This window comes from Symphalangus syndactylus, chromosome 17 (assembly GCF_028878055.3).
Source record: "Symphalangus syndactylus isolate Jambi chromosome 17, NHGRI_mSymSyn1-v2.1_pri, whole genome shotgun sequence".
NCBI lineage: Eukaryota > Metazoa > Chordata > Mammalia > Primates > Hylobatidae > Symphalangus > Symphalangus syndactylus.
In genome coordinates, this window is record NC_072439.2 from 86,048,289 (window position 1) to 86,074,772 (window position 26,484).

Here is a 26,484-nt window from a genome sequence, read left to right on the forward strand (position 1 = left end):
GATGAGTGCGCCCTCCTGGTCCGGAGAAAAGGGAGATTAGTGATAGGACATTCTTGCTAGACTCTGCTCTCCTACCAGAATGATTCAAGCCCGTGTGTGGAGAAGGCTCTTATGTTTCGGGTTGTTTATAGCTGGAGAATCCCTTTATGGCTTCAAGGTGTGATCTGTAAAATGAAGGGGCTGGATGCATGAAGGGACGTTTTGCGGCCCCGTGTAGTGTGACTGGGCTGGCTTAGTGAGTGTTCGCCGCCCCTGCCTTCAGGTGGCAGTCGGCCCTAGGAGGAGAGGACCGGCGTTTTCGAACCCGGTCCAGGCCGCCTCTGCGTGGCCGTGACGTCGCTGAGCCCCGCCTACTTTGGGTGGTGATGCGGCGGCCACGCCCCCGCGCTTACGTCACCGGCCCGGTTCCCTCTCCGGGGAGCGGCGGCGGACGCGCGGCTCCCACCCCCTCCCCTCTCACGGGCTCTCCCCTCCCCAGTGTGGCCGCGACCCGACCCTCTGCAAGGCGATGGCCCGCGCCCCGAGCGCAGGCTAGCGTGCCTGGGTGCCCGGCCATGGGCTATATCGGCTCTCGGAGCCCGGCGGGTCAGGGTAAGAGGCGGAGGCCGGGTACGGGTTGGGGAGTCGGGCTGCGGCCGCCGGTGCGCGGTGCGCGGTTGGCGGGTGGGTGGGGGCCTTGAGGAGGGGGCCGGTGTCGGGAGAGGGAGGAGCCTGCACCGGGAGGCGGGCCAGGCAACAGGAGGGAGCGGGAATGAGCAGGGAAGGGGCCAGACCGACTCCGGTTCGCTCCCACGGCCTGCCTGCCTTGGGGTTTTGCAGGGCAGACGCATGGTCTCGCCGCCGGCTGCCGTGTGCCCACTGCTCAGGGTGGCTGGAGACGCACAGCCCCGGGAGGGGCTGGGCAGCCCGATGCCCCCACCACTCCAGCCCGCGGCGACTGGCCTTGCGCGCCCACACACTCACTCCCCTCCGCCTACACCTCTGCCTTCACCGTCCTGGGAGTGGCCCTGTGCTGGGAACCTGCTTCTCCCAGCCGTGTCCCCATCTTCTTAAAGAGGTAGCCTTTCGGCCCTGGCTAAGCACCCTACCACAGAATTTTTGTCGGACATTGACTCCCCTCTTCAGAGTCAGTTGGCGAAGGGGGACTGAGGTCCCGTTTGGGGCACCTGTGAACACTGAATCATCTCTCACCTATTACAGTTGTTTTAATGTCCTGCCCCCACTCAGCAAAAACAAATCACCCTATTCTGTGGAGGGAAAGAGGAACCCAGAGGCAGGCCATCAGGGCTTCCTTCCCACAATGCTGACCCCTGCCTGGGCCTCGGTTTCCGTGGGTGGCCATGCACACCGGGCCTGGCCGTAGTCCTGTGCATCAGAGGTCGGCCAGCTTCCTTTACTCCAGTGTGGTGGACTTCTCCATGCATAAGGCGAGGCAGGACTGGGTTTGGGATGGGTCCTGGACCTTCAGGGCAGGTGGTCAGTCACACAGGCCTTGGTGTGGTTGGTACTTGATGTTCTTTGGAGCTAAGACTGGCTGAGATTTGTACTTCCCTTGAGGAATTCTGGGATTTGTAGTCCTAAGTTAACCTCGTGGCTTTTGAAGCTGAGGAGCAGCTGACTGCTCTGATCTCTCTGGCCCTGCCAAGGCTTGGAGTTCAGGAAGTCATCACCTCCTCTAGTCAGGGGTGAATTTGGCTGACCTCAGGACTGGCCTCGAGAGCCCTGGTTAGGTACCAGTTGGGGGCCAGGGATGGCCTGTAACCTCCTGTTTTCCTTCTGGTTGGTAGCATTTCTGGGGACCAACAGCTGGCTGAGGCTCAGGGACAGAGACGGCTGCTCCAGCTAAAGGTCAGTTGTGATGTACATTGCCTGTTGGCACTGTCTAGGGAATGGGCCTCAGCTCCCCGAGCCCCAGAGAGCTTGGCTGAGCCCTGGTGTTCCCACCTCCTCAGAGCCATGAGGCAGGAATGTTCTCCTTATGTGACTAGGCACAGGTTCCAAATGGGGAGGGGACTGGCTCAGCATCCGGAGCCAAAACAGGAATAGAACTGGGAGCTGAGCCTGGAGCGGTTCTGGGCTTTTGGTTCTCTGCATCAACACAGCCAGCATGCCTATGATTTCTGTGCTGGGCAAAATGTTTCTGTGGCAGCGTGAAGGGCCTGGAGGACGATGGACTTGTCAGACAAGTCGCAGAGGTGAGACCAGGGATCATGGATGTGATCTGGGAGATGACGGGAAGCTGAGCAGTAGGGTGCTTAGGTGGAAAAGGAAAATTACTCTGACTTAGATATTAAGAACCAGGCTGAAACAGGGAGAACCAGGCTGGGGCCAGACAGGGCATCAGGAAACGGCTTCAGGGGACAGGGGTGAAAATCAGAAAAAATATCATGAGTTCTTCAGAAAAGAAGAGTAAAGAGCTGTGGACCAGCTGAGGCTGGCGAGAGGAAAGAAGGCAGCGGGAAGAGAGAAGGAAGGCGACACTCCTGCAAAGGGTCCAGGGTGGCAGTGGTGGGGGGAACAGTGATGGCGGAAGAGCTCAGTGTGCTTTCTCAAGAGGAATGGGTAGGCTGGGAAACGGGAAGGAGAGCAGAATTTATCATTGTTTGGTTTCACCCTAGGATTTTGAGGCAAAATGTATCCAGAGCAGGAAGGTGGCCATTGGGCTGCCACAGAATGGCCCCAGGGGCCCGAGGGTCAGTGATGTGTGGGATGGGGGCTTTTAGAGTTGAGGAGAGCACTCAGTGGGCGCTGGTCTTCTGGAAGGTGGGGGAGGGGCCGATAAATGATACGGCAATACTGGATGAAAATGGGGATCTCTGCAGAAGTAGGGGCACAGCTGAACAGCCTTTCCCCTTCCTCTCAGTGTCCTCGGACCCCGCGTGGGCTGTGGAGTGGATCGAACTTCCTCGGGGTCTCTCTCTATCCTCTTTGGGATCTGCTCGAACCCTCCGAGGCTGGAGCAGGTCCTCCCGCCCTTCCTCGGTGGACAGCCAGGACTTGCCAGAGGTGCTGGGCCCCTGGTGGTGGGGGGAAGGAGGATGGCATCCATATAAAGGGGATCTGCAGCCCCCACCCACGCTTGGCCAGGCAGCTTCTGGCTCCCTTTTCCGGCGAGCGGAGGCGCTATCCGGCGGCGGGCCGGGAGGCCGCCCCCGTGCCGGTCTGCTCTGCTCGGCGCTGTGCCAGCAGGCGGAGAGCTCGCGCCTTCCGTGCTGACGTCAGCGCATCCCGGGCCGTATCCCGGGAGACCCTGTTGCGTGGTGATGGGTTGCCAGGGAGACATACACCTTTTCCCTGGGCCTGGGCCGCAGCTGCGCGGAGCGCCGGGCACGGATGGCGGCGGCTGAGGGGAGCGAGGCGAGGGCGGGAGAGCAAGCTAAGAAACACCCAGCAGGTGCTCCCCGCCCTAGGCCTGGCTGGAGGCTACCGGTGCCACCCTGGGGGCCCTGTCAGCCAGGTAGCCAAGGGGAGGGATCGAGGGTGGGCCTCAGGTCAAGGGGCAGTGTTGGCCGCCCTTGTGAGGGACGGGAGCGTGATCGAAGAGAGCTGGGCAATTCCGGGGAGGGATGCGTGCCTCCAACTTCATTAAGTGAGGGAAACATTTGCTGGGGCTTGTCAGGGAGCCCTGAGCCAGGTACAGGGTGGAGTTAGGAACTGAGGTGCATCAAACTTAGGCCTTGCCATCCTGAGCTCCCTCAGGAGACAGACAAGGGCAATGATGGGGGCGGGGTGTGTCAGAGAAAAGAAGAGGCTGTCGGCTGAAAGCATTATTTGCAAGTGACACGGAGATGGGCCTTAAGTGATGGCAAGCATTTTTTCACGTAAGGGTGGCATTCTTGGCCCAGAGGAAAGCTGAGTTCGTTTTCCTGGAGGCAGATGGGCTGCTTGCTGACAGGGATTGGTGGAGAAGGGTTTTTGTTTTTTGTTATTTATTTTTATTTATTTATTTATTTTTTTGAGATGGAGTTTTGCTCTTGTTGCCCAGGCTGGAATGCAATGGTGTGATCTCGGCTCACCGCAGCCTCTGCCTCCCGGGTTCAAGTGATTATCCTGCCTCAGCCTCCAGAGTAGCTGGGATTACAGGCATGCACTGCCACGCCCGGCTGATTTTGTATTTTTGGTAGAGGCGGGGTTTCACCATGTCGGCCAGGCTGGTCTCCAACTCCTGACCTCAGGTGATCCACCTGCTTCGGCCTCCCAAAGTGCTGGGATTACAGGCGTGAGCCACTGAACCCGGCCTGAGAAGGGGGGTTTTATTGGGCAGAGGAGATCAGCGGTGGATTCAAAGGAGGCTTGGAAGGAGGCGGGGGCGTCACAGAGTGGGATCCTTCAGGGCCTGGGTATGATGCCTGCACTAACCTCACTGGACAGTAGTGTAGGCTAGACAAGATTTTACAGACGTGTTGCCACCGGCTGCACTCCAGGGAAACAGTTTACATTATATCTTACCTCATTCATCCAGCCTTTGCATTTTTGTTTGCTTGTTTTTGAGACAGAGTCTTTTTCTGCCGCCCAGGCTGGAGTGCAGTGGCACAATCTTGGCTCACTGCAATCTCCGCCTCCTGGGTTCAAGCAATTCTCCTGCCTCAGCCTCCTGAGTAGCTGGGACTACAGGCGCCCGCCACCATGCCCTGCCCATTTTTAAAATTATTTTTAGTGGAGATGGGGTTTCACCATGTTGGCCTGGCTGGTCTCAAACTCCTGACCTCAGGTGATCTACCCACCTTGGCCCCTTGGCCTCCCAAAGTGCTGGGATTACAGGAGTGAGCCACCACGCCTGGCCCAGCCTATGCTTCTTTTTTTCTTTTTTTTGAGTCTTGCACTGTAGCCCAAGCTGGAGTGCAGTGGCGTGATCTCGGCTCACTGCAACCTCCGCCTCCCGGGTCCTGCTTCAAGCAATTTTCTTGCCTCAGCCTCCTGAGTAGCTGGGATTACAGGAATGCGCCACAATGCCCAGCTAATTTTTGTATTTTTAGTAGAGACGGGGTTTCACCATGTTGGCCAGGCTGGTCTTGAACTCCTGACCTCGTGATCCGCTCACCTCGGCCTCCCAAAGTGCTGGGATTACAGGCGTGAGCCACCGATGCCCGGCCAGCCTATGCATTTTAAAGAAATTATTCTGTATTAGGTGCTATGCTAAACATTGGGCACTACAGTGACCAAAACAGACTGAATTCCCCAAGAGCCAAAGACCAGTGAGGGTGACCAACAAGAAACAGGAAATGCAAAAGAGACCATTATTACTCACTACAACTAAGGGCCACAAATGGGGTACATCGATGGAGAGTGATTTGTTAGAGACTACAGAGGGAGGACAGACTACCAAGAGGGGGGCCAGGAAAGCTCCTCTGACGAGGTGGTATTTCAGCCCAAACTGGAAGAATGAGAAAGAGCCAGCCAGCCATCAGAATAGTCCAGAAGAGATGGGGAGCACTATACTCACTACACTTTGGCCTGAGAAAATAGCATGGGATTGGAGGAGGCTGGGGAAACACCACTTCTGCCGACCTGGGCAGGAGGCATTGAGGGCTTGAGAAAGGGCAATGGCAGTAGCAGTAGAAAGGACAGGGTAGGAGCAGGGAGTTTGCAGGTGGAATCATTAGGTCTTATCAACAGATATGGGCAAGCAAAGCCAGGGGAGAGTTGATGGTAATGCTGAGGTTTGGAGCCAGGCTAGATGGGTCAGTGGTGGGTGATGCAAAGGAAAGAGGTCAGGAAGCAGGGCCAGACGTGGGGAGAAGGTGTGGGGGTTTGGTTTCCATCTTGCCGAGTTTGCCGGAATGTGGATGGGAAGACCAAGAGGAGGAGCAAGGGGCAGAGGGGAAGGGAATTTTGAAGTCCTGGATGCCACACTCTTCTTCCTTCCTCCTCTTTTGAGACAGAGTCTTTTTCTGTCGCCCAGGCTGGAGTGCAGTGGCACAATCTTGGCTCACTGCAATCTCCGCCTCCTGGGTTCAAGCAATTCTCCTGCCTCAGCCTCCTGAGTAGCTGGGACTACAGGCGCCCACCACCATGCCCTGCCCATTTTTAAAATTATTTTTAGTGGAGATGGGGTTTCACCATGTTGGCCTGGCTGGTCTCAAACTCCTGACCCTCAGGTGATCTACCCACCTTGGCCCCTTGGCCTCCCAAAGTGCTGGGATTACAGGAGTGGGACCTCAGAGGTCCCACTCGTGGTTCTTCATGTCCTGCCCTGCCTCCATCTCCTCTGGGTGCTGGGAAAGTGGAGGATTAGCTGAAGTTTTGCTTCTTAGGGCCTGTCTGAATCTCCATTGCTTTCTGGGAGGACATAATTCACCTGTCCTAGCTTCTTATCATCTTACATTTCCCTGTAGCCACGGGGACATATGTGCTGTTCCTTCCTAGCTCCTGTCTCCTCCTCATGCCTTCGCTGGGGTATGGGCATGTTAGGGGGAAGGAAGGTCATTGCTGTCAGAGGGGCACTGACTTTCTAATGGTGTTACCCAAGGTGAATGTTGGAGACACAGTCGCGATGCTGCCCAAGTCTCGGCGAGCCCTAACTATCCAGGAGATTGCTGCGCTGGCCAGGTCCTCCCTGCATGGTATGCAGCCCCTCCCATGTTTCTGGCCACTTTGTCCTTTCTCCTCCCTTTTGCACAGTCCCTTTGGAACTGTTTCCTGTGAGTACATGCTGGGGTCTCCCTTTTCTTCCCTTGCTCAGGTGAATCTCAGCCCCTTCTCCCACCCAAAGGTTCACATGGATCCTAACTACTTCCACCCTTCCACCTTCCTGCTCCTGTGCTCCCTGGCCTGGTCCTTACCAGGCTTCTCCACCCTCCCCTATCTCCAGGTATTTCCCAGGTGGTGAAGGACCACGTGACCAAGCCTACTGCCATGGCCCAGGGCCGAGTGGCTCACCTCATTGAGTGGAAGGGCTGGAGCAAGCCGAGTGACTCACCTGCTGCCCTGGAATCAGCCTTTTCCTCCTATTCAGACCTCAGCGAGGGCGAACAAGAGGCTCGCTTTGCAGCAGGTGGATGGCAGAAAGGGGATAAGCTACACTTTTGGCACAGGGCTGCTTTCTTTCTTTATTTTATTTTATTTTTTTTGAGACAGAGTCTCACTCTGTCGCCGAGGCTGGAGAGCAGTGACGCAATCTCAGCTCACTGCAACCTCTGCCACCCCAGTTCAAGCGATTCTCTTGCGTCAGCCTCCCGAGTAGCTGGGATTACAGTTGCCTGCCACCGTGCCTGGCTAATTTTTGTAGTTTTAGTAGAGATGGGGTTTCACCGTCTAGGCCAGGCTGGTCTTGAACTCCCGACCTAGTAATCCACCCACCTCGGCCTCCCAAAGTGCTGGGATTACAGGCGTCAGCCACCGCACCCGGCCAGGGCTGCTTTCTTATCTCCTCGGGTCTGACGTGGGGGTTGGAGTCTTTCCATACCATTTCTCCTCTCTCCTATCTCCAAGCCGAGCCCTAGACTTAGCTCACCTTCTCTGCTTATGCATTCTGTCCCTGCGACAGGAGTGGCTGAGCAGTTTGCCATCGCGGAAGCCAAGCTCCGAGCATGGTCTTCGGTGGATGGCGAGGACTCCACTGATGACTCCTATGATGAGGACTTTGCTGGGGGAATGGACACAGGTGAGGGACATACTGGGCTAGTGCTGTGGTGGACCCACCTGATAGACCTTGGGATTCTTTCAGAGCCACATCCAGAACACTCTCAGCCTTTGGAAGGGGAGGGGAGAGGGACAGACTCAGTCCAGGCAGGCCTGGACACTCCAGGGACAGGAAGGCTGTCCACACTCATGGGTGGGAAATGAACAGACAGAAATGGAGTCGTTCCTTTCCCACAGGTGCTGCTTCTCTGCCTGTCTGCACAGTTGTGCCTTGCAGTCCTCAAAAAAAAAAAAAAAATAAATAAAGGCCGAAAGACCTCAAGGACACCTTCTGTGCAGCCACATCTCTGGGAGGGTCTGCAGTGCCTTTGCCTCTTCCTCTCCGAGGCAGCCTTCTGGCTGGCTGTGGCAGGGCAGATGAGCTGCAGTGCACAGCCCAGCACCTCGCAGGGCTGCAGCCCAGGTCAACAGGAAGGCATGCTGGGCCTGGAACACCCACGGGGCCATGCTGGCTCCAACTCAGCATCCTTGCATTCCAGCCTGTGGGCCTTTCTCTGGGCCAGTGCTTGCAGAGGGGACCCTGCAGGGCTCTGCAGCTGTGCTCGGCCCTCCTTTCATCTTTCATTCCCTAGACCACATGGCTGACTTTCTCTATAGCTTCTGGGCTCAAGTCTCACAGGCCACCATTCCCCACAACCTCTTTGCCTTTGAAGATTACCTCTACCATCCCCTACCCCTCCAGTGAATTAACAAGTTCTCCAAGGCAGGCAATACATGAGAGCAGGTTGGAGACTGCTGCTGTGGTCTGGAGGGCTGATTTGGTTGTCTGACGCCAAGATGGAACCTTAAACCACAGGCATTTTTATTTGATTGAGTTCCAGGCCTACTTTGACCCCTGGAGTAATGATAATAACTAACATTTATCCAAGGCTGCTACTAGCCTGTGTGGAATCTTTGTGCAAATTAGAAAAAGGCACCCCTTTCTCTGGCAGGCACAGCCTTTCTCTGGCAGGCCAGGGCATGCTGCTTGGTGAGCAGGGTATGGGTTAGATTTTGCTATTTCTCACTGCCTTAGACAGGCCCTGTTGTGCGATGAGCAACCTATATGGCCCTATGCGGTGACCCTGCATTTATTGCTTGTTTACTGTGTGCCAGACATTTTTTATTTATTTTTTTTTTTTGAGACGGAGTTTCACTCTTGTTGCCCAGGCTGGAGTGCAATGGCACGATCTCAGCTGACCACAACCTCCTCCTCCCAGGTTCAAGTGATTCTCCTGCCTCAGCCTCCCGAGTAGCTGGGATTATAGGCATGTGCCATCACGCCCAGCTAATTTTGTGTTTTTAGTAGAGACGGGGTTTCTCCATGTTGGTCAGGCTGGTCTCGAACTCCCGACCTCAGGTGATCCGCCTGCCTCAGCCTCCCAAAGTGCTGGGATTACAGGCGTGAGCCACCGTGCCCGACTGTGTGCGAGACTCTTGTTCTTGTATTGTTAGAATCTCCAACTCACCATTAAGGAAACTGAGGTCTCAAAAAGTTGTGACTGGTTCAAGGTTACCCAGCACCTATCCACCACCCCCAGAGCTATGCCAGGGGTGGAGTGGGGCGAATGTGGCTTCCAGGTTGGCCAATTGAAATGGAGCCAGCAGGACTGTCTTCTTTTCTCTTCTCCTCACAGACATGGCTGGGCAGCTGCCCCTGGGGCCGCACCTCCAGGACCTGTTCACCGGCCACCGGTTCTCCCGGCCTGTGCGCCAGGGCTCTGTGGAGCCTGAGAGCGACTGCTCGCAGACCGTGTCCCCAGACACCCTGTGCTCTAGTCTGTGCAGCCTGGAGGACGGGTTGTTGGGCTCCCCGGCCCGGCTGGCCTCCCAGCTGCTGGGTGATGAGCTGCTTCTCGCCAAACTGCCCCCCAGCCGGGAAAGTGCCTTCCGCAACCTGGGCCCACTGGAGGCCCAGGACTCGCTCTACAACTCGCCCCTCACAGAGTCCTGCCTTTCCCCCGCTGAGGAGGAGCCAGCCGCCTGCAAGGACTGCCAGCCGCTCTGCCCACCACTAGTGGGCAGCTGGGAACGGCAGCGGCAAGCCTCTGACCTGGCCTCTTCTGGGGTGGTATCCTTAGAGGAGGATGAGGCAGAGCCAGAGGAACAGTGACCCACATCATGCCTGGTGCTGGCATGCATCCCCTGGCTGCTGCCAGGGGCAGAGTCTCTGTGCCCAAGTGCGGGCTCAAGGCTCCCAGCAGAGCTCCACAGCCTAGAGGGCTCCTGGGAGCGCTCGCTTCTCCATTGTGTGTTTTGCATGAAAGTGTTTGGAGAGGAGGCAGGGGCTGGGCTGGGGGCGCATGTCCTGCCCCCACTCCCGGGGCTTGCCGGGGGTTGCCCGGGGCCTCTGGGGCATGGCTACAGCTGTGGCAGACAGTGATGTTCATGTTCTTAAAATGCCACACACACATTTCCTCCTCGGATGATGTGAACCACTAAGGGGGTTGTGACTGGGCTGTGTGAGGGTGGGGTGGGAGGGGGCCAAGCCAGCAACCCCCCCACCGTCCCCATGCCTCTCTCTTCTCTGCTTTTCTTCTCACTTCCGAGTCCGTGTGCAGTGCTTGATAGAATCACCCCCACCTGGAGGGGCTGGCTCCTGCCCTCCCGGAGCCTATGGGCTGGAGCCTATGGGTTGAGCCGTCCCCCAAGGCCCCCTGCCCAGCTGGGCTCATGCTGTGCTTCATTCACCTCTCCATCGTCTCTAAATCTTCCTCTTTTTTCCTAAAGACAGAAGGTTTTTGGTCTGTTTTTTCAGTCGGATCTTCCCTGGGAGGCTTTGGAATGATGAAAGCATGTACCCTCCACCCTTTTCCTGGCCCCCTAATGGGGCCTGGGCCCTTTCCCAACCCCTCCTAGGATGTGCGGGCAGTGTGCTGGCGCCTCACAGCCAGCCGGGCTGCCCATTCACGCAGAGCTCTCTGAGCGGGAGGTGGAAGAAAGGATGGCTCTGGTTGCCACAGAGCTGGGACTTCATGTTCTTCTAGAGAGGGCCACAAGAGGGCCACAGGGGTGGCCAGGAGTTGTCAGCTGATGCCTGCTGAGAGGCAGGAATTGTGCCAGTGAGTGACAGTCATGAGGAAGTGTCTCTCCTTGGGAAGGAAAGAAGGTAGAGCCTTTCTGTCTGAATGAAAGGCCAAGGCTATAGTACAGGGCCCCGCCCCAGCCAGGGTGTTAATGACCACGCAGTGGAGGCCTCTGGCAGATCCTGCATTCCAAGGTCACTGGACTCTAGGTTTTTATGGTTGTGGGAAGGGTGGGTGGCTTTAGAATTAAGGGCCTCGTAGGCTTTGGCAGGTAAGAGGGCCCAAGGTAAGAATGAGAGCCAACGGGCACAAGCATTCTATATATAAGTGGCTCATTAGGTGTTTATTTTGTTCTATTTAAGAATTTGTTTTATTAAATTAATATAAAAATCTTTGTAAATCTCTATATACATCTGGTCATTGGAGGTTCCAGTTATAAACCCATCTTAGTTCCACCCCTTTCCCCTCAAAGGGGGAGCAGGCGTCAAGTGACCCCAACCCATCCTGCCAGGGCAGGGCCGATCTTCCTGCCCCTGGAAAACTTGCTGCAGGTGGGCAGTAGGTCAGATTCCAGGTAGGTTGAACTGGGAGAAGCTGGCACCCCAGGCCTGGAGGGGGCTGGGGTGCAGCCTCTGGCTGTAGCTGCCTCCTGCTTTCCCAAGGCAGAAGGAATGAAAGATGCACATTCTGGGCTGACGGGCATGGCTAGCACCATCCTAGGCCACCCACGAGGGGCTCATTGGCATTTGTCGTCGCTGTCGGAAGGGCTGCCCTCCCGGGGGAGGCCATGACGGGAGTGGGGCCCCCAGAGTGCATGCACCTCAGTGGTCTCCGTGTCACTGCTGCTGGTGGCACTGTCTCGGAAGCTGGCAAGGGGCGGCCGGACTTTCACACCCTGTGCTGTGACAGAGCCCTCGATGGCCTTCCGGAGCTGGAAAGGTGAGAGGAATAGATGTCTGGACCCAGATGTCAGACTCCTCCCCGCCTTCCTCCCCAGGTGAGCTGGACATAAGTTTCCATGACTTTTTGGAAGTGGAGCAGCTTTGGAGGCCACCATCATCTCACCTCCTTTAGAGTAACGATTCCAATGAGTCGGCCAATACTGGTGACATAAGCATGGTCCACTCCCAGCAGTGAGAAGATAGTGTGAGTCTGCAGTGTGGGGAGAAAAGAGATTGGACTTGATGGACGAGGGGCAGCTCTAAATGACAGGCCACAGGGGCCCAGGACAAGGTTGGTGTGGAATAGAAGGGGTGCCACAGATTGGGAGGGAAGGAGACAGGACTGCTGGAGGGAAAATAATAACAATAGTAATAATAATGAGAATGTTTCTGTGTCCAGGCCTCAGGAACTTGATACTCAAAATCCTTATATTGTTTACATTGACGGAGAAATAGGATGGGGGAATAATTCTTAGTCCCATGTTAGAAAGGGGGACGCGGGACAGAACAACTGTTCACACGTGAAATCTAGTGATTGGCCAGGCTCCGTGCTAGGTCTTACATTATCATTTAATTCCAGTACTGTCCTGACAACTAAGCATTAGGAGAAGCAGCATGGGGCTCAACAGTGAAGTGACTTGTTCCAGGCGGGTCATCAGGAGTGGCTGTGCAGCCCCAGTCACTTTTCATCACACTAGAGAGGGACACAACCCCAGTCCTGTTTAGTTGCAGATATACCGAGAAGGGAGAGCCCACACCGACCGTAAGGGCACCTGGGCCCTGAATCCTATGCCTCTCGTTCCACTGCTTCTCAGTTGCCCTCCTATCTGGCTGGCCAGGTTTGGAGTCTCTCTCCCCTGCTCTGGCATTCCAGTCTGGCCTGAAGCATGCTATGCCTCTCATACAGTCTGCCTTTTCTAGGGTCCAAGCAGCATCCCAAGTTCTGTTGAGATGCAGCTTGCAGTCCAGGAGGACAACGGTCACCCCCATCTTCCCATGTTTTTCTTGCTTTGAGCTCTCCCCTAAGCTTTCAAATATAATCACCAGGGGTTCAGAAATTGTCAGCCAGTTCTCCTTATGCTTTAAGTAGATTTTCTTGGGGCCAGATGTCTTGAAAAACGCTCTCCTGACTCAGCAGTTCCTGGAATTTTTGGCCTATCATTTATCTCACTGTTCTGAGTTTACTTGTAAGCCTCTTGGCTTAATGTTTGAATCAAGATGAGCAGTATTAGCAGCTTCTTGTGTACCAATTACTCAGAACTCACTTAAATTGCCTTAGCACTTTTTAAATGTTCTTACACATTTGAAATTCTTTAGGGAGGGATTTCCAGAACTTTCCTAAATTTCTCCACCCATGGCATGACAGTACTTAGAGAGGCAAGAAGTTCAATTTTAGAATAAGCTCTTCTGGGCGCGATGGCTCATGCCTATAATCCTAGCACTCTGAGGCCAAGGTGGGTAGAATGCTTGAGCCCAGGAGTTTGAGACTAGCCTGCAATATACGAAACCCTGTCTCTACAAAAAGCCAGACATGGTGGTGCACGCCTGTAGTCCCAGCTACTTGGGGGGCTGAGTTGTGAGGATCACCTGAGCCCAGGAGGCAGAGGCTATAGTGAGCCATGATCGTGCCACTGCACTCCAGCCTGGGTGACAGAGTGAGACCCCGTCTCAAAAAAAAAAAAAAAAAAACAAAAAAAATTCTTCTGTGTTCCTTCAATACCTATAACACAGTTGTCATGTGGTTAGTGATTCCTCCTCCTATCTAACTTGAGTCCTACGTGCTACAAGTTAGCTTTAATTTCCTTGTCTGACTTCAGAGGGAAACATTTTTATTATAAGGCTTCCTGTGTTAATAATCCCTTAGCCTTGTCTTCTTATGGTCAAATAACCCCTCTCATCTTCTCCCAAGGAGCCTATTAAATAGTTCCCTTGAATTTTCTTTTTCTCCACAATCCTAATCAGGTGAGCTTCTGGCAGGCGATATGCCTTTCAGGTTTGCAAACCACTTGCCCCTGACAGTCACCAAGCCTTACCAATCCACTTCCTGAACATCCTGGCCATCACTGACTCTAGCCTCACCATCCTCACCAAGACTGGGGCTGCAACAGCCTGATGGGTTCTTCTCCTTTCTGCCTCCTTTCCCTCCAGTCTGGCCCTGCTTAACCTATGCACTTTGTCAAACTCGAGTACAGCCCAGACTCCCTAGAAGGCCCATGAGACCCTTCCCAAGCCAACCCCAGCCTGTCTTTATAGCCTCACACTCTACTGTGCACTCCAGCTTCCAGCCTGCAGCTTCACATAATCACTCTTCGTTTTCTGAAAACATTCATTTCTTCTACACTTCAGCTCTTCTCTCATTACAGTATTTTTTTAAACAATTTTTTTAGTTAAAAAATTTTTTTGGGCTGGGTGCAGTGGCTCATGCCTGGCCAACATGGTAAAACCCTGTCTCTACTAAAAATATAAAAAATTAGTTAGACGTGGTGGCATGCTCCTGTAATCCTGGCTACTCAGGAGGCTGAGGCAGGAGAATCACTTGAACCTGGGAGGTGGAGGTTGCAGTGAGCCAAGATCGCACCATTGCACTCCAGCCTGGTGACAGAGTGAGACTCCGTCTAAAAATAAATAAATAAATAAAATTTTTTTGTTAGAAGACAGTCTCGCTATGTTGCCCAGGTTGGACTTGAACTCCTGGGCTCATGCAGTCAGCCCTCCCACCTCAGCCTCCTGAGTAGCTGGGACTACAGGTGCACACCACCATGCCCAGCATATGCTATCTTTTAAAATTCATCTCTCAGTATAAGTAGTAGGAGTAGTAACAGTAATTCCTAACATATATTGAGTATTTACTGTGTGCTAGGCCCTATTGTAAGTGCTTCACATGTTTCAAGTCCTTTAATTCTTAGAAAACCCAGTGAGGTGTGATCCCCATTTTACAGATCGGGAAAGTGAAGCACAGAGAGGCTAAGAAACTTACCAAGGTACACAGCAAGCCAGCATGTGGCAGAGTAAGGATTTCGGTTCAGCTAGTCTGGCCCTAGCCTTGGCCGCCACTCTGGCCTTTACCATTGCTTCTCCGTGGTGGCCTCTGAATGCATTACTTATTAGCTGGCACAGTGATCTCCAGTTGCACGGGTTTCTAAGTAGTCTCCAGTGTTCTCTCTCTCTTATCTGAATGTTCCCCTCCTGAACTTAATTGGGCGACTACCTATTGATTCCTCAGGCCTGTAAGGACATTTTGAATTCTAATCTTTTATGTTCTTATCACTTCCAGTTCTTTGTACTTTTGTTAGTTGGTTCCTCAAAGACTTCTTCTCTTCTTCTGATTTTTAAGTTTGTAACAAATATCTACTTTGTTCTTTTTCATTTAATTTAATTAGACATCACGGAACCCATTGGAGGGCCCATACTTCTTGGGCCTGGGAACAGTGAACTGACACGGAGAGGGACAACATGGCCTTCTGAAAGAATCCTGGGAGCAGGGCCAGGAAATCTGGGCTCTGGGCCTGACTCTGCTGTGCTGACTCAGGCACGTGACCTCCTTGCTGCCTGCCTCAGTTTCCCTGTGTATTAATATGGTTAAGGCCACAGGCTTTTGAGTCAGACCATCCTAGATTCCAGGCCCAGTTCTGCTACTTATTATTATTTTTTTGAGATGGAGTTTCGCTTTTGTCACCCATGCTGGAGTGCAGTGTCGTGATCTCAGCTCACTGCAACCTCCACCTCCCATGTTCAAGCAATTCTCCTGCCTCAGCCTCCCAAGTAGCTGGGATTACAGGTGCCTGCCACCATGCCTGGCTAATTTTTTGTATTTTTAGTAAAGATGGAGTTTCACCATGTTGGCCAGGCTGGTCTCGAACTGCTGACCTCAAGTGATCCACCTGCCACAGCCTCCCAAAGTGCTGGGATTACAGGTGTAAGCCACTGCACCAGTTCTGCTACCAATTAGCTGTGTGTCCTTGTGCAACTTGCTCAACCTCTCTGAATCTCAGTTTTCTCATCTATAAAAACTGGAAGATCGCAATATCTAATAGTGTGCTTGTGATGATTAAACACTTGAAGAGCTTAGCACAGTGTCTGGCACATAGCAAGCACTCGAAAAATGTCAGCATGATCATCATCATGGATGTCTGAGGCGTAAGATCATTGTGGAAAAGCCTCAGAGGTTTTGGGAAGAAGGGCTTTAGATAAAAACCCTCTCAGGCCTATTACCTTTTTTCTGGGAACTGCACTGCAGTTTGCCACTCATCCAAGGACTTCTAAGTTCCTTTATTATCTTTTGCCTTTTTGTTTCTCTTTTGTCCCCTACGCTTCCTGCCTCAGTCTCCGCTTGTCCATGCTATACTGGCTCTTAGGCAAAGCTTGTGTGTAAGCTAAATGCCTAAGCTGCAGGTTTTGGGCACATCTACCTGCTGCTTATCCCCTCCCCCAAACCCCCCAACGCTTCAAGGCTTGTACATTATGCCTGTCAAAAATTTAGCTAAAACACCCCTTGGCTTCTGCTGGTCCCAGGAGCCATTTTACCAATGCAGGCTGCCCTCCTTAGGAGTCCTGGAAGCAGAGGGCTCCTGGCCTCCTCTGGTGTCTGCCTCACCCACCACCAGGCAGTCTACTCAGTTCCTCGCCCCATTTCTGCAGGCTGCTTTGCAGTTCTGCTGAGCCATCTTCCTGCGTCCCTACCAGTTTTCCTTCGGCCCACATTAAGGCAGACTTTCTGGGGTCTGGCATTCCAAGACCCCCACTGGGTGTTTCTCATCTTTGTTTATCTCTTCTCTGCAGTCTCCCCACCCCTACTTGGATGTTTGTTAGCTTGTTTATTGGATTTTCTTATCCTGCCTGTTTCTCACCCATTTTTTTCCACATGGGCGTATCAACCTTGTTGGGTTGGGTGGCCTCCTGCCTAGCTCTGACCCTGGCCTGGCCTTCTGGCTTCCACCCAGCTCAATCCCTGTCTTTGTTGCTTCGTTGGTCAAGAGTTCCCTCGAGGGCAAGGCTGAGCAGAGGAAAAACGATGCCTGGCTCCACCACAGAGCAGGGGGAGGCTGCTCCCACCTCCCATCATCCAAGCAATATGTCTAAAAAACATCTCAGCACTGACCCAACTCCCTTCTCCTCCCTCCTTCCCCACTGGCCCGAGTCCAAACTTGTAGGGGAACCAAGATCCCCATTGTGTCCTGAGAGCCCAGACCAGCCCTGGGCCAGGCTGCTGGCCCTACCTTGTGCAAAGAGGTCCGCTCCACCAGCTGGAAGGGAGCAGGATCAATTTTGCAGTCACTGAAGTTGACAGGTTCATCTAGTTGCTGCTCCTCCCACTCCAGAATCTGAGGGGAAGAGACTATGAGGTTTAGGGAGAAGGTGCCTGTAGCTGACCTCACCTCCCTGAAAGCTGGCCTGCCCTTTTTCCAACCCCGTGGTCCCTCCCATGGGGACAGCAGCCAACATGATGACTGAACACACCCAGGAAGAAACAAGGTCCAGAGTCCAGTGGCACCTTACCTCTTCAGGGCTCATCTCGCCTTCCAGGTCGGCGTCACTCTAGTAGAGAGGGAGGGAGGCTGGCAGCTAGGGGCTCTGGAGTTTATCCAGCCTAGACCCTGCCCTCCCTGCCCGGTGCCCCCGAGCTGCTAGAAGAGCAGGCAGGCATACTTACTGCCAGGGAGATTCGGACCCGCTTCAGCTTGCGCTTCTCACAGGATTCCAACTTCTTCAATTTTGTTAGAGCCAAACCAGAAAGATGAGGAGTTGAGGTTATAGGGAGGGGGAGGTGAGGGGAAGTGGTGGAGCCCAGGGGAAAGGGTACACCGCAGGACCCGAGCTGACAGCAGGGAGGGCCGAAGGGCAGGGAGAATAGAGGCAGGCTGACAGCAGGGAGGGCCGAAGGGCAAAGAGAATAGAGGCAGGCACTGCAGGGTTAATGACGTGGTCTCAGCATTGCAGAGGGAGCTGGGGGAAAAGCAAGCTAGGAGGACAGGCTCCAGCCACTCACCTCCGAAGCAGCCTCAGGGGGTGGACTGCCACAGAAGAGGCTCCGGAGGGCAATGCCTGCCGACTCTGCGCTCCCTGTGTTCCCAAACATAAGGCCCCAGGGGGCAATGTCATCTCTGGGGGAGAGGACCAGGAAAGGTAAGGAAGACACGGGGAGAGGTATCCTAGTTCCAGCCCTGGCCCACGTGGGCAGCCTCTTCCAGCTGGGATGTACCCCAGCAACAGGGCTGAGCAGGGACTCTAATGGATCTCAGTAGCTTGGCTGAGGCTCTGTGGACACAGGAGAGATGGGCTTACCTGTGGGACTCTCTCCGAGGTTCCTGGTGACACTGGGCCCCCTCTTGAGTGCAGGCTTTAGGGGCTTGTGGGTCTCCCCCCGGGCTGCCGGGAAGGCTGAGTCTTCTGTGTTCACCTGCATAGGCAGGAAGGGGCTGGTGAGGCCACGGCCCCAGACCACCCTCCCAATCAGTCTACACAATGACATTTAGGAAGTGTTTGTGGCTTTTCCCCTCACCTGGAAGCAGACAGAAGCCTCAGGGCTAGGGGGACCCTCCTGATCAGAGAGTGGAGAGGTCTGGGTGGCTCTGCGCTCCTGCATGTGCTGCCGCCGGCGGGCTGGGCTCAGCTGGGCCCCCAGCAATGCCACCACCTGTGAACGCTCGATGGAGCCCAGCAGAATCATGGACTCTGGATAGAACAGGTGGAAGAACTCAGGAGCTGACAGCGAGCCCTCCAGCCCCGTCCTTCTCTCACACTCAGAGTGGGGCCTTGCACGCAGGCCACACACCAGAGGGAAGCCCCCACATGGCAAGTGCTGGTCCTTTCCCTTTGGAACCAAGGAGACCGGTCCTGAGCTCCCTGCCCCTTCCCGAAGCTTCGACCCTGGGAGATGCCCCTAGCACCTGGGACCCCTCCTGGCCTCACCAGGGGACTCCACTAGGGCCAGCATTCGGCCCTTGGTCCTGTGCAGTGCCAACCGCAGGTCCCGGAAGGTGCAGCTGAGGGCCACATGGGGAACATCCCGCACCATGATGTCCTCCACACGCACCCGGTACTGCCTGGGGGCCGAGAGAGGCGCTTGGTTTGTGGTCAGCATGGGGAGAGATGCCCAGAGCATTGCCATCCCAGGGCCACAAGGAGGGTTCCAGAGCCCATCCATGGGGACGGGGGCTAAGGACCAAGGGGTGCTCCCACCCTTCTTTCTGAACAGCAGGGGCCAGCTACAGCCCCTCCGGAGTGTGGACAAAGGTGGCTCATCTCCCAGCTTCATAGGCTCCACGACCTTGCTGGAGGTGGGTGTAGGGGGATCTAGGATGCCCTCTGCCCTTCGCCCACAGCCCCTTTGGCACCCAGCCCTCCGTACTGGTGGCGGCCCCAGCCGAGTTCAGGCAGGTAGGGCAGTTTCTTGATTCGGATGATGCTGTCATAGAGGGAGGGCTGTAGACTCTGGGCGACAGCGTTGGCCAGGATGACGGCGATCATGACAGGCAGGATGTGGGCAATCTGGCCTGTGAGCTCGAACACGATCACAGCCGTGGACACTGTGTGTGTCACCGCTCCTGCCAACGCAGCTGCCCCTGGGGACAGTCACACTCAGTCTCCTCAGGGTGCCCAGGCCCCAGAAGACCCTCCGCAACCAGGGCAGGTCCTGAGTGGGTCCCTCAGGGCTGCCCAATACAGTCCTGGGATTGGACCTGTGCATCTGAGGGAAGACTGGTTTCTGCCAGCAGGGGGCACCAGAGTCTCAGACCCTGCGGCCGGGGCATGGGTGGGGGGGTCTTCCAAGGCCGATGGGACCTGAGGCACTCACCGACCACAGCATAGCCCCCAGGCACAATCCGGTAGGTGCTGCTGTCCGTATGAATTCCATCTGGGAACCAGGCGGCCATGCTTTCTCCCACCAGACGCCCAAATGCTGCTCCTTCAGGGAGGGGGGTGGGAAGAGAAAGAGGCAGTGGAGGGGGAGGGCAGGGGGCACTAGGAAGAGAGAGGGTCAGAGGGTGAGGGAGGGGCCAACGGGTCATTCAGTGCAGGGCACAGCCCTGTGGGGTCAGGGTTTGGGCTAGGGCTGGACCAAAAACCCGCTCTTGGGCAGAGGGTTGGCTGGGGGCGCGGCCAGAGGCTGGGGAAGGTGCAGGCTGGGAGAGCAGGTAGCTGAAAACTCACCAATGACAAAGACAGGCATGAAGGCCCCACAGGGAACTGGGATGGTGGTGGCCAGTGCAGACATCCAGAACTGCAGGCAGGGGATGGTTCAAAGGCGAAGAGGCTCCACCTGGCCCCAGGCAGCCCACAGCGCCACCCAGGAGAAGTCTACCTCGCTGATCAGGTGGGTGTAACCCTCCCAGCTACCCTGTAACCCTCCCAGCTACCCCGTAACCCTCCCAGCTACCCTGGAACCCCCAGGCCTCCCAGGTGACGGCAAGGGGAAGGACTCTGGAAGCAGATGGCTTGGGTTCAGATCATTGCTCTGCCCTCTAGCTGTGTGACTTTGGGCCAGCTACTTCACCTCGTTGTGTTTTGACTCCCCATCTTTCAAACGGGGATGATAATAGTGCCTTTCCCACGGCACTGTGGAGAGGCTTCGATGAGTGAGCACTGCGTGGCAGGTGCTTAGAAGGGCAAGCTATGTAAAGGTTAGCAGTGTACACGTGAGGAGCCCACCTTCATGAGAATGAAGATGACCAGGGTGAGGAAGACGTTGGCACGTGGTGGGTTCCAGGCCTGTGAGGTGCTGTGTGGTTCTAGCTCCTCCACCAGGCCCTGGCGGACCCACGTCCGATTGTCAAATAGGGTGACCAGCGTCTCTTTCTGTGAGAGCTAGAGTGAACAGGGTGCCTCAGGCTGGGAAACCGACAGGATGAAGGGAAGAGGCCATGGGATCCCATGGGGAACAAGGGGTCCCACGGTCACGCTGGGGCTGTTGGCTTTGGAGGAATGCCTTCCAAGGGAAAGCACAAAACTCCTGTTCTGCCTGTGGTTACCTGTCCAGCCATGAACTGTCCAAAGCCAGGGGGGAAGGTCAGCGTGGAGATGAGCAGGGTCACCAGAGCCGGGAAGAGCAGGCGTCTAGAGTCGTAGGTTTCACATCAGTCGTGGGTGGCCAAGGGCTGGGTGCCCTTGCATATCTCAGGGCTGAGGTCAGAGCAGAGCCTTGGCTCTTTCATGAAAACACTCAGTCCTGACAGAAGGTCTCCTTTGCTGTTTATGATACGATAGCCCCAAGAGTGATGGTGGACTGGGGTTATTCTAAGAGCAGGGGTCTGACCCAAAGACCTTTCTGTCAGCCCCTGACTGTGTAGGTGGGTAGCAGCAGCAGAAAGTCCATCCTCCAAGCCCTCCCTTGGGGCTCTCCGAGTTGTTATTCCACCCTCCACCCTCAGAAGCCCATCTGGAGGGCATATTGTGTGATGGGGTGGAGAAGTTTCTGCCTCTGTTTGTCTCTCTGCGGTGACTTAGAGCAAAGGTCAATGTTGGGGGAAGCTGGGGTCACTTGTGAAGTTGACCAGAGGTGCGTAGGGAGCAGGTTCAGCTGGCTGCCCTCTCTCTGAAGGATGTCAGTCCCAAGGGAAGTCATGTCTCAGGCCTCCCCACTCCCAATCCTCAGGATCACACTGAGAGAGCTATGTTCTGGAGATAAAAAGAAAATCTTGGCCAGGCACAGTGGCTCACACCTGTAATCCCAGCACTTTGGGAGGCCGAGGTGGGCGGACCTGAGGTCGGGAGTTCGAGACCAGCCTGATCAACATGGCGAAACTGTCTCTACTAAAAAATACAAAATTAGCCGGGCGTGGTGGCGCATGCCTGTAATCCCAGCTACTTGGGAGGCTGAGGCAGGAGAATCGCTTGAACCCAGGAGGTGGAGGTTGCGGTGAGCCGAGGTCGCACCATTGCACTCCAGCCTGGGCAACAAGAGTGAAACTCCGTCCCAAAAAAAAAAAAAAAAAAGAAATCTCATTCATCCCCATGGGTCATGGGGGGAAACTGAGGCTCAAACACTCTCCAGGGAGCATTCCTATATGGGCCAGGCCAGAGGACCTAAGGAGGCCTTAGTCTTTGATTCCCAAGTGTCCTCTGCCACTGACTATAAACTTAAAATTGCCAATTTTCAGGTAATTCACATGAACATAAAAATGCTCAGTCAGCCTGGAAAACACCGCTGGCTGATTTCTAAGTGGAGTGCCTGTTTTGACTGGGCCATTCTCTCCCCATCACTGTCCCCTGACCTACTGTGGCCCTTATACAACTCAAAGCAGCCTGGAGAGGAGCCGAGAGCCACTCACTTCCTCATGAGGAAGCGATTGATGGTTTTCTGCTTCCGCATCACCTGGACAATCTTCCGGTTCAGGTAGACAAAGAGGGCTCCACCGAAGCCACTAGCAATACTGGAGAGGGAAGAGGCACCTGAGTGAAAAGGAGTCTTCTAGAAACCCCCCTCCTCTCCAACGCCCCCAGCCCCCTCAGCTCCTCACCCAATGACAGCAAAGGCTGGCAGCTCCTGCAGGTCAAAGGGGAAGTCGAGCCGGAATCGGGTTTTGAAGAGGGCCGTAATAGTCTCTAAAGGGAAGTACAGCAGAGGGAGGCAGGCCTAGCCTCGTGGGCCCCCTACCTGGCACCATCTCGGGCTGCCCTCATCCCCTGGGTGCTCCCACCTTCATCCCGGTTCCAGACTGCCAAGACCCGGAAGATGAAGGCACTGAAGGTGGCAGCGAAGAAGCCCCGCCAGTAGTTCCGTACTGCAAAGAAGGTGGAGGTGACCTCGATGCTGAAGAGGACGCCTGTGAGGGGGAGGGAGACCAGCACTTGAGGCCTGGGCCTGGCCTAAGGCCTCAGACCCAGATAAGAGGGACCAAGGAGGAGAGGCCAAGGGCAGGGTTGTGGGCTGAACTGACCTAGGAGCCCTGCCTACCTCCAATAGGTGCTGCGAAGCAGCAGCCCACCCCCACAGCACAGGCGGCAGCCAGCATCTCTGTGTTCCGGGATTCATTCTGGCGAGAGTGGTGGCAAGAGGGGGTCAGCTGTGGGCTCAGCAGCCTCTGCCCCCCTTCCCCCAGGTTCCCCTTACCTCATAGATACCCCCAAAGAGGGAGAGGAACTTGCTGAGAAGGGCGGCACACATGCTTGCGATATGCACAAAAGGGCCCTGCGGGGTGGGGCAGGCGGTGAGTCGGGAGGGGGCCCGCCCTGACCTTGGCCTGGCCTCCTCTTCCACCAGGAGGGACTCCTTCATTCCCCAACCTGCAGTTACCTCTTTGCCAAGCGGCATCCCGCTGCCCAGGGCGCAGGTCAGCCCAATGACCTTAGCTATAAAGGTCTTGAGGGTGAGGTATTCTTTCAGCACCACTCCCCGCAAGATGGTCTTCATCTCAGGGATGCCAGAGCCTGGAGAGGGAACAGTCTCAGGAGAGGCATTTGATGCGCCCATTTCAGGGGTCCCGCCTCTGCCCTCCCCTTCTCTTCTAACATACCGACAGCCTGAGGGGCCAGGATCTGTGTGAATCCGGCTGAGAAAGTGATGAGGACAACAGGGTAGGTGACCCAGGCCAGGTACTGGAGCAAGATGCTGGTGTTCAAGCCCCGGGACATCCACTGCTGGGCTGTGGGAAGAGGACCTGCTGGACCCCCAGTGCACACACCCACTGCCTGCCTGGCCAGTGGACCACGCTGATATGACAGGCTGTCCCAGAGAGTACCACACAGAGTCAGGGCATGGGGGAAGGAAAGGGTCCCTGAGGGTATTCACTGGGACAAAGCGCAATCTAGGCAAGAGGGTCACTTGGAGAGGGGATACAAGAAGCTGTGCCCTATGGGAGTGGCCGAGATGATGCCTGAATCTGGGCAGTCAGACTGGCTGGGGAAAGTGGTCAGTGGCCAAGAAGCCAAGACGCCTTCCTCCATGTCTAGACGAGTGTGGCATGGACGCAGGAGGTTTATTCCCAGTCCTCCCCCTGCCAGCTGTCGCCCTCACCTTGCAGACAGGCAGCAATGGCATAGTCCATGACCCAGCTGACCAATGCCATGAGGAGCCCCAGCAGGACCAGGAAGATCCAATCTTCACCAACCCTGGATACTAGGAACTTGTGGCAGCGGACAGAACAGACTGGGTGCAGGGAAGGGAAGAAGGGGAGGCTGGCACCAAAGTGCTCCTACCCCTTTTACTGCCCCCTCAACTGCCCCCTCTCCCCCATCAGCAGCTCTAATGGCCTCTGCTTCCCTCAGCACAGCACAGCCAGGTCCCCTGCCCCCATCCCAGTTCTCACCGCGGCATCGGGCGCAATGGCTCCGTCCATATTCCAAGAGCTCTGGGGCAGCCCGAGGGGAAGGGGGACCTTTCCAGGGTTCAGGCCCTCCCAGGCGAATCCGAGCAGCTTCCTCTTTGGCAAAGGCCCCAAGGTCCTGAGTGTACCGGCCATACATCTAGAGCAACAGAGGGGATGGGGGCATTCGAGGTCATGGGCTGAGTGGGAACGCAGGGAGGGTTCTTAGAACCTCCCCTCCCCTTCTCCCAGCCCCCACACTGGATATCCCTCTTGAACGCACAGTTCCCACTCTGGCCCGAGGTGTGGGAACAATGCACATTGCAGACTGTGGGGGCTGTCCTGGCCAGAGTGATGGGGACAGCCAAGGTACAGGGACACAGCTCTGGGGGTGGCAGAATGATCGGTCCTCTTCTCACAGGCTTGGGGCTGGGGCACTGAGGAGGAGTGAGAGGGAAGCCCAAGAGCAAAAGATGGAAAAACCTGTGGCACAGTCTAAAAGTGGGAGGCGGGGAGGCCAGGGAGTAAGGGATGATCAAGGGCACATGGACAACAATAAGAGCCTCATGGAGCTCTGGGCAGCTGAGTTGGGCCCAGGAGCAGGCGCAGCCCCAATCCTTATCACGTTCCTGCTGGGCCTCTGGCCTGTGACCAACTCAGCTGCACCCCTCCCACCCACCCTAATCCCCTTGTCCCCATTCTCCACTGCCACCCCCACCAGCCTGCCAGCCCAGCTGGGAGTGGAAAGCCTCTCACTTAGGGTGGGTGGAGAGGGCTTGGAGCTGCACTGAGCCCAGTGGTGGGTTGGGGGACAGCGGAGGCCGAGGATGGCTGGGCTGTGACTGTGGATGCTGGGGTGATGGGGAGAGTCGCCTGAACCATGGCTAGACCTGCCAAGCTGGGCATGTGTTGGGGGGCGGGGAGGAGTAGATTCCGGCTGCCACCCGCAGAGCTTCGGGACACAAAGGGCTCCTGTTGGGGCTGGGATGAGGGGGAGGGAGGGAGAGAAAGATAGAGACAGAGAGAGGGTGAGAGATAGTGAGGAAGGGGAAAGCAAAGAGAAGAGAGGGAACTAGAGAGGAGAAAGGAAAAGAGAAAAGAGAGGCAAGGCGAAGGGACGGAGAAGAGAAAGAAGGGGATGAGAGAGGAAGGGAACGGAGAATATTAAGAGGCAAGCACGGTGTAGGAGGAGGGAGGTGAGAGTGGGAGAGAAAGACAAAGGGATGGGATGGGGAAGCGGGGCGGGAGCAGGCTGGAGCACAGAGTGCCTGGGACAGAGCTCGACCCTGAGAGCTCATTCCAGAGACAGCTGGAAGGGACAGAGGAGGGGTGGCTGGTGTTAAGAGGCACCATTTAAGAGGCCAGGTGCCTGGCTTCCTTGACCATGCTCCTATCCTGGTCTGGGCAGATTGACAAGTGTCTCCTACCCCATCCCAAGGGTTGGTCCCTTACCCTTGCTCTACTCCCATCTCTCCCTGACATCCTGATTCATCCAGCTACTTTCTCCTAACTGGGCACCTCCCAGACTTAGTTATAGCCTCTCCTCTCCAAGACGTTCCCTCCCTGCCACCTTCCTGGGCAAATTCCAGCCCAAGCTGGTAAAAAGGAACCACGGGCCCCTTCCTTTCCCTAGGGCTTGGGTCTTCCACCCCAGTGACATGAGAGGGTCACGTGGCTTCTCAAACACCAAGTAACAATGGGGGCGATAAGTCAGCTCAGAGCCCAGGACCCCTGCTTCTAATGAGGTCAGGGGACGCATCCTGGGGTGGGTGGGGGCTGGATACCCCGCATCAGCATGGACAAAGGTCCAAATTCCCACACCCATTCCTGCTTCATCCACCCTCCCTAAAGCTCCTGTCCCCCAGAGTGACAAGCCACCTTTTTCCAGAGTCAACTGAGGGGCTCCTGGAGCCAACGCTGGGTGTGGAGCCCCCAGAGGTAGGGTCTGGGGCTGACCATCTTTCTACACACTCGATTCTATGCTTAGCATGGTGCCATGCACATGGCAGGGACACAGAGAATGTCTTGGGTGGTGGAGAATAGTGGCGTAGAGAAAGTTCAATGGTGTGAATGGTGCCGCGGAAGGGGCAGTGGGGTGCTGAGACTTGGGCCCAGGTGGTGAAGGGGAGGTGCAAAGAAAACGTGCATGTTGTGAGGTGAGGGGAAGGACACCTGAGACAAGTACCTGGTGTCCTTGTCCTCTGCAGGCCCTCAGCCTCAGCCAGAAACCAGCATGCAGTTTTCCATACCTTCGGCCCTGCAGCCTCAGACTTCCAAGCCTCAGTTTCCCCAGCTCAAAAGGCTAGAACAGGATTAGGGTAGGCCTCTGGTCCTCGCGCTTCCCAGGGTAACCTGGAGCAGCGGTCCCGGAGCGCACTCCTCGGGCTCAGCTCAGCTTCACTTACCAGGGTCTGCTCGTACTGCAGCGCCCGTGGTTCCATCCCTTCCTCCGCCGCCGCGGCCGCCATCTCCGCGCACTGCCCTCTCGCCTCGCTGGGCGGTTCCGGCTCTGTCCTGAACTCGGCTCCCGGCCCGCAAAGTCCGCGCCGGCAGCCGTCCCGTCCTCTCAGCCCGGGAGGCCGAGAGCAGAGTGCGGCGGGCCCCCGGCGGGCGCCGCTGGCGCAGCCTCCCGCTCGCGTCCCCTCCTCGGCGGGC

The 26,484-nt window shown here is 55.8% G+C and overlaps 2 protein-coding genes across 7 annotated transcripts; one reads left to right on the forward strand and one right to left on the reverse strand.

The window, feature by feature from the left end:
• The first annotated feature begins 385 nt into the window (after positions 1 to 385).
• On the forward strand, positions 386 to 11,052 carry FAM131A (family with sequence similarity 131 member A). 3 transcript variants are annotated; one of them, XM_063621903.1, is made up of 7 exons: positions 386 to 591; positions 1,788 to 2,195; positions 2,864 to 3,006; positions 6,470 to 6,563; positions 6,812 to 6,994; positions 7,487 to 7,603; positions 9,258 to 11,052. In XM_063621903.1, exons 2-7 carry the CDS (start codon positions 2,108 to 2,110, stop codon positions 9,731 to 9,733), a joined length of 1,101 nt encoding a protein of 366 aa, XP_063477973.1. In that variant the 5' UTR covers positions 386 to 591; positions 1,788 to 2,107; the 3' UTR covers positions 9,734 to 11,052. The 3 variants fall into 3 exon arrangements, with proteins under 3 accessions (XP_063477973.1, XP_063477974.1, XP_063477975.1); XM_063621904.1 differs by having other exon boundaries at positions 1,788 to 1,848; XM_063621905.1 differs by lacking the exons at positions 386 to 591; positions 1,788 to 2,195; positions 2,864 to 3,006 and adding an exon at positions 3,047 to 3,457.
• On the reverse strand, positions 10,971 to 26,472 carry CLCN2 (chloride voltage-gated channel 2). 4 transcript variants are annotated; one of them, XM_063621874.1, is made up of 24 exons: positions 26,235 to 26,472; positions 23,833 to 23,989; positions 23,541 to 23,672; positions 23,041 to 23,169; positions 22,821 to 22,954; positions 22,638 to 22,715; positions 22,482 to 22,560; positions 22,225 to 22,350; positions 22,045 to 22,129; positions 21,856 to 21,957; positions 20,557 to 20,641; positions 20,237 to 20,392; positions 19,739 to 19,808; positions 19,383 to 19,442; positions 18,936 to 19,149; positions 18,497 to 18,630; positions 18,087 to 18,259; positions 17,870 to 17,984; positions 17,574 to 17,647; positions 17,238 to 17,291; positions 17,084 to 17,122; positions 16,804 to 16,908; positions 11,712 to 11,798; positions 10,971 to 11,577 (listed from the first exon to the last, which is right to left on the reverse strand). In XM_063621874.1, exons 1-24 carry the CDS (start codon positions 26,295 to 26,297, stop codon positions 11,383 to 11,385), a joined length of 2,646 nt encoding a protein of 881 aa, XP_063477944.1. In that variant the 5' UTR covers positions 26,298 to 26,472; the 3' UTR covers positions 10,971 to 11,382. The 4 variants fall into 4 exon arrangements, with proteins under 4 accessions (XP_063477944.1, XP_063477943.1, XP_063477945.1 ...); XM_063621873.1 differs by having other exon boundaries at positions 19,383 to 19,493; XM_063621875.1 differs by lacking the exon at positions 11,712 to 11,798 and having other exon boundaries at positions 19,383 to 19,493.
• Between the last annotated feature and the right edge of the window lie 12 nt (positions 26,473 to 26,484).

Coding starts and splice junctions, on each gene's coding strand:
- FAM131A (XM_063621903.1), top strand. CDS start 2,108: ATGCCTATGATTTCTGTGCTGGGCAAAATGTTTCTGTGGCAGCGTGAA. Junction 3,007..6,469: donor ACAGCCAGGACTTGCCAGAG/GTGCTGGGCCCC, acceptor GTGTTACCCAAG/GTGAATGTTGGAGACACAGT. Junction 6,564..6,811: donor GGCCAGGTCCTCCCTGCATG/GTATGCAGCCCC, acceptor CCCTATCTCCAG/GTATTTCCCAGGTGGTGAAG.
- CLCN2 (XM_063621873.1), bottom strand. CDS start 26,297: ATGGCGGCCGCGGCGGCGGAGGAAGGGATGGAACCACGGGCGCTGCAG. Junction 21,958..22,044: donor CCAGCCTTTGCTGTCATTGG/GTGAGGAGCTGA, acceptor TTCCCTCTCCAG/TATTGCTAGTGGCTTCGGTG. Junction 20,642..21,855: donor AATCGCTTCCTCATGAGGAA/GTGAGTGGCTCT, acceptor CTACGACTCTAG/ACGCCTGCTCTTCCCGGCTC.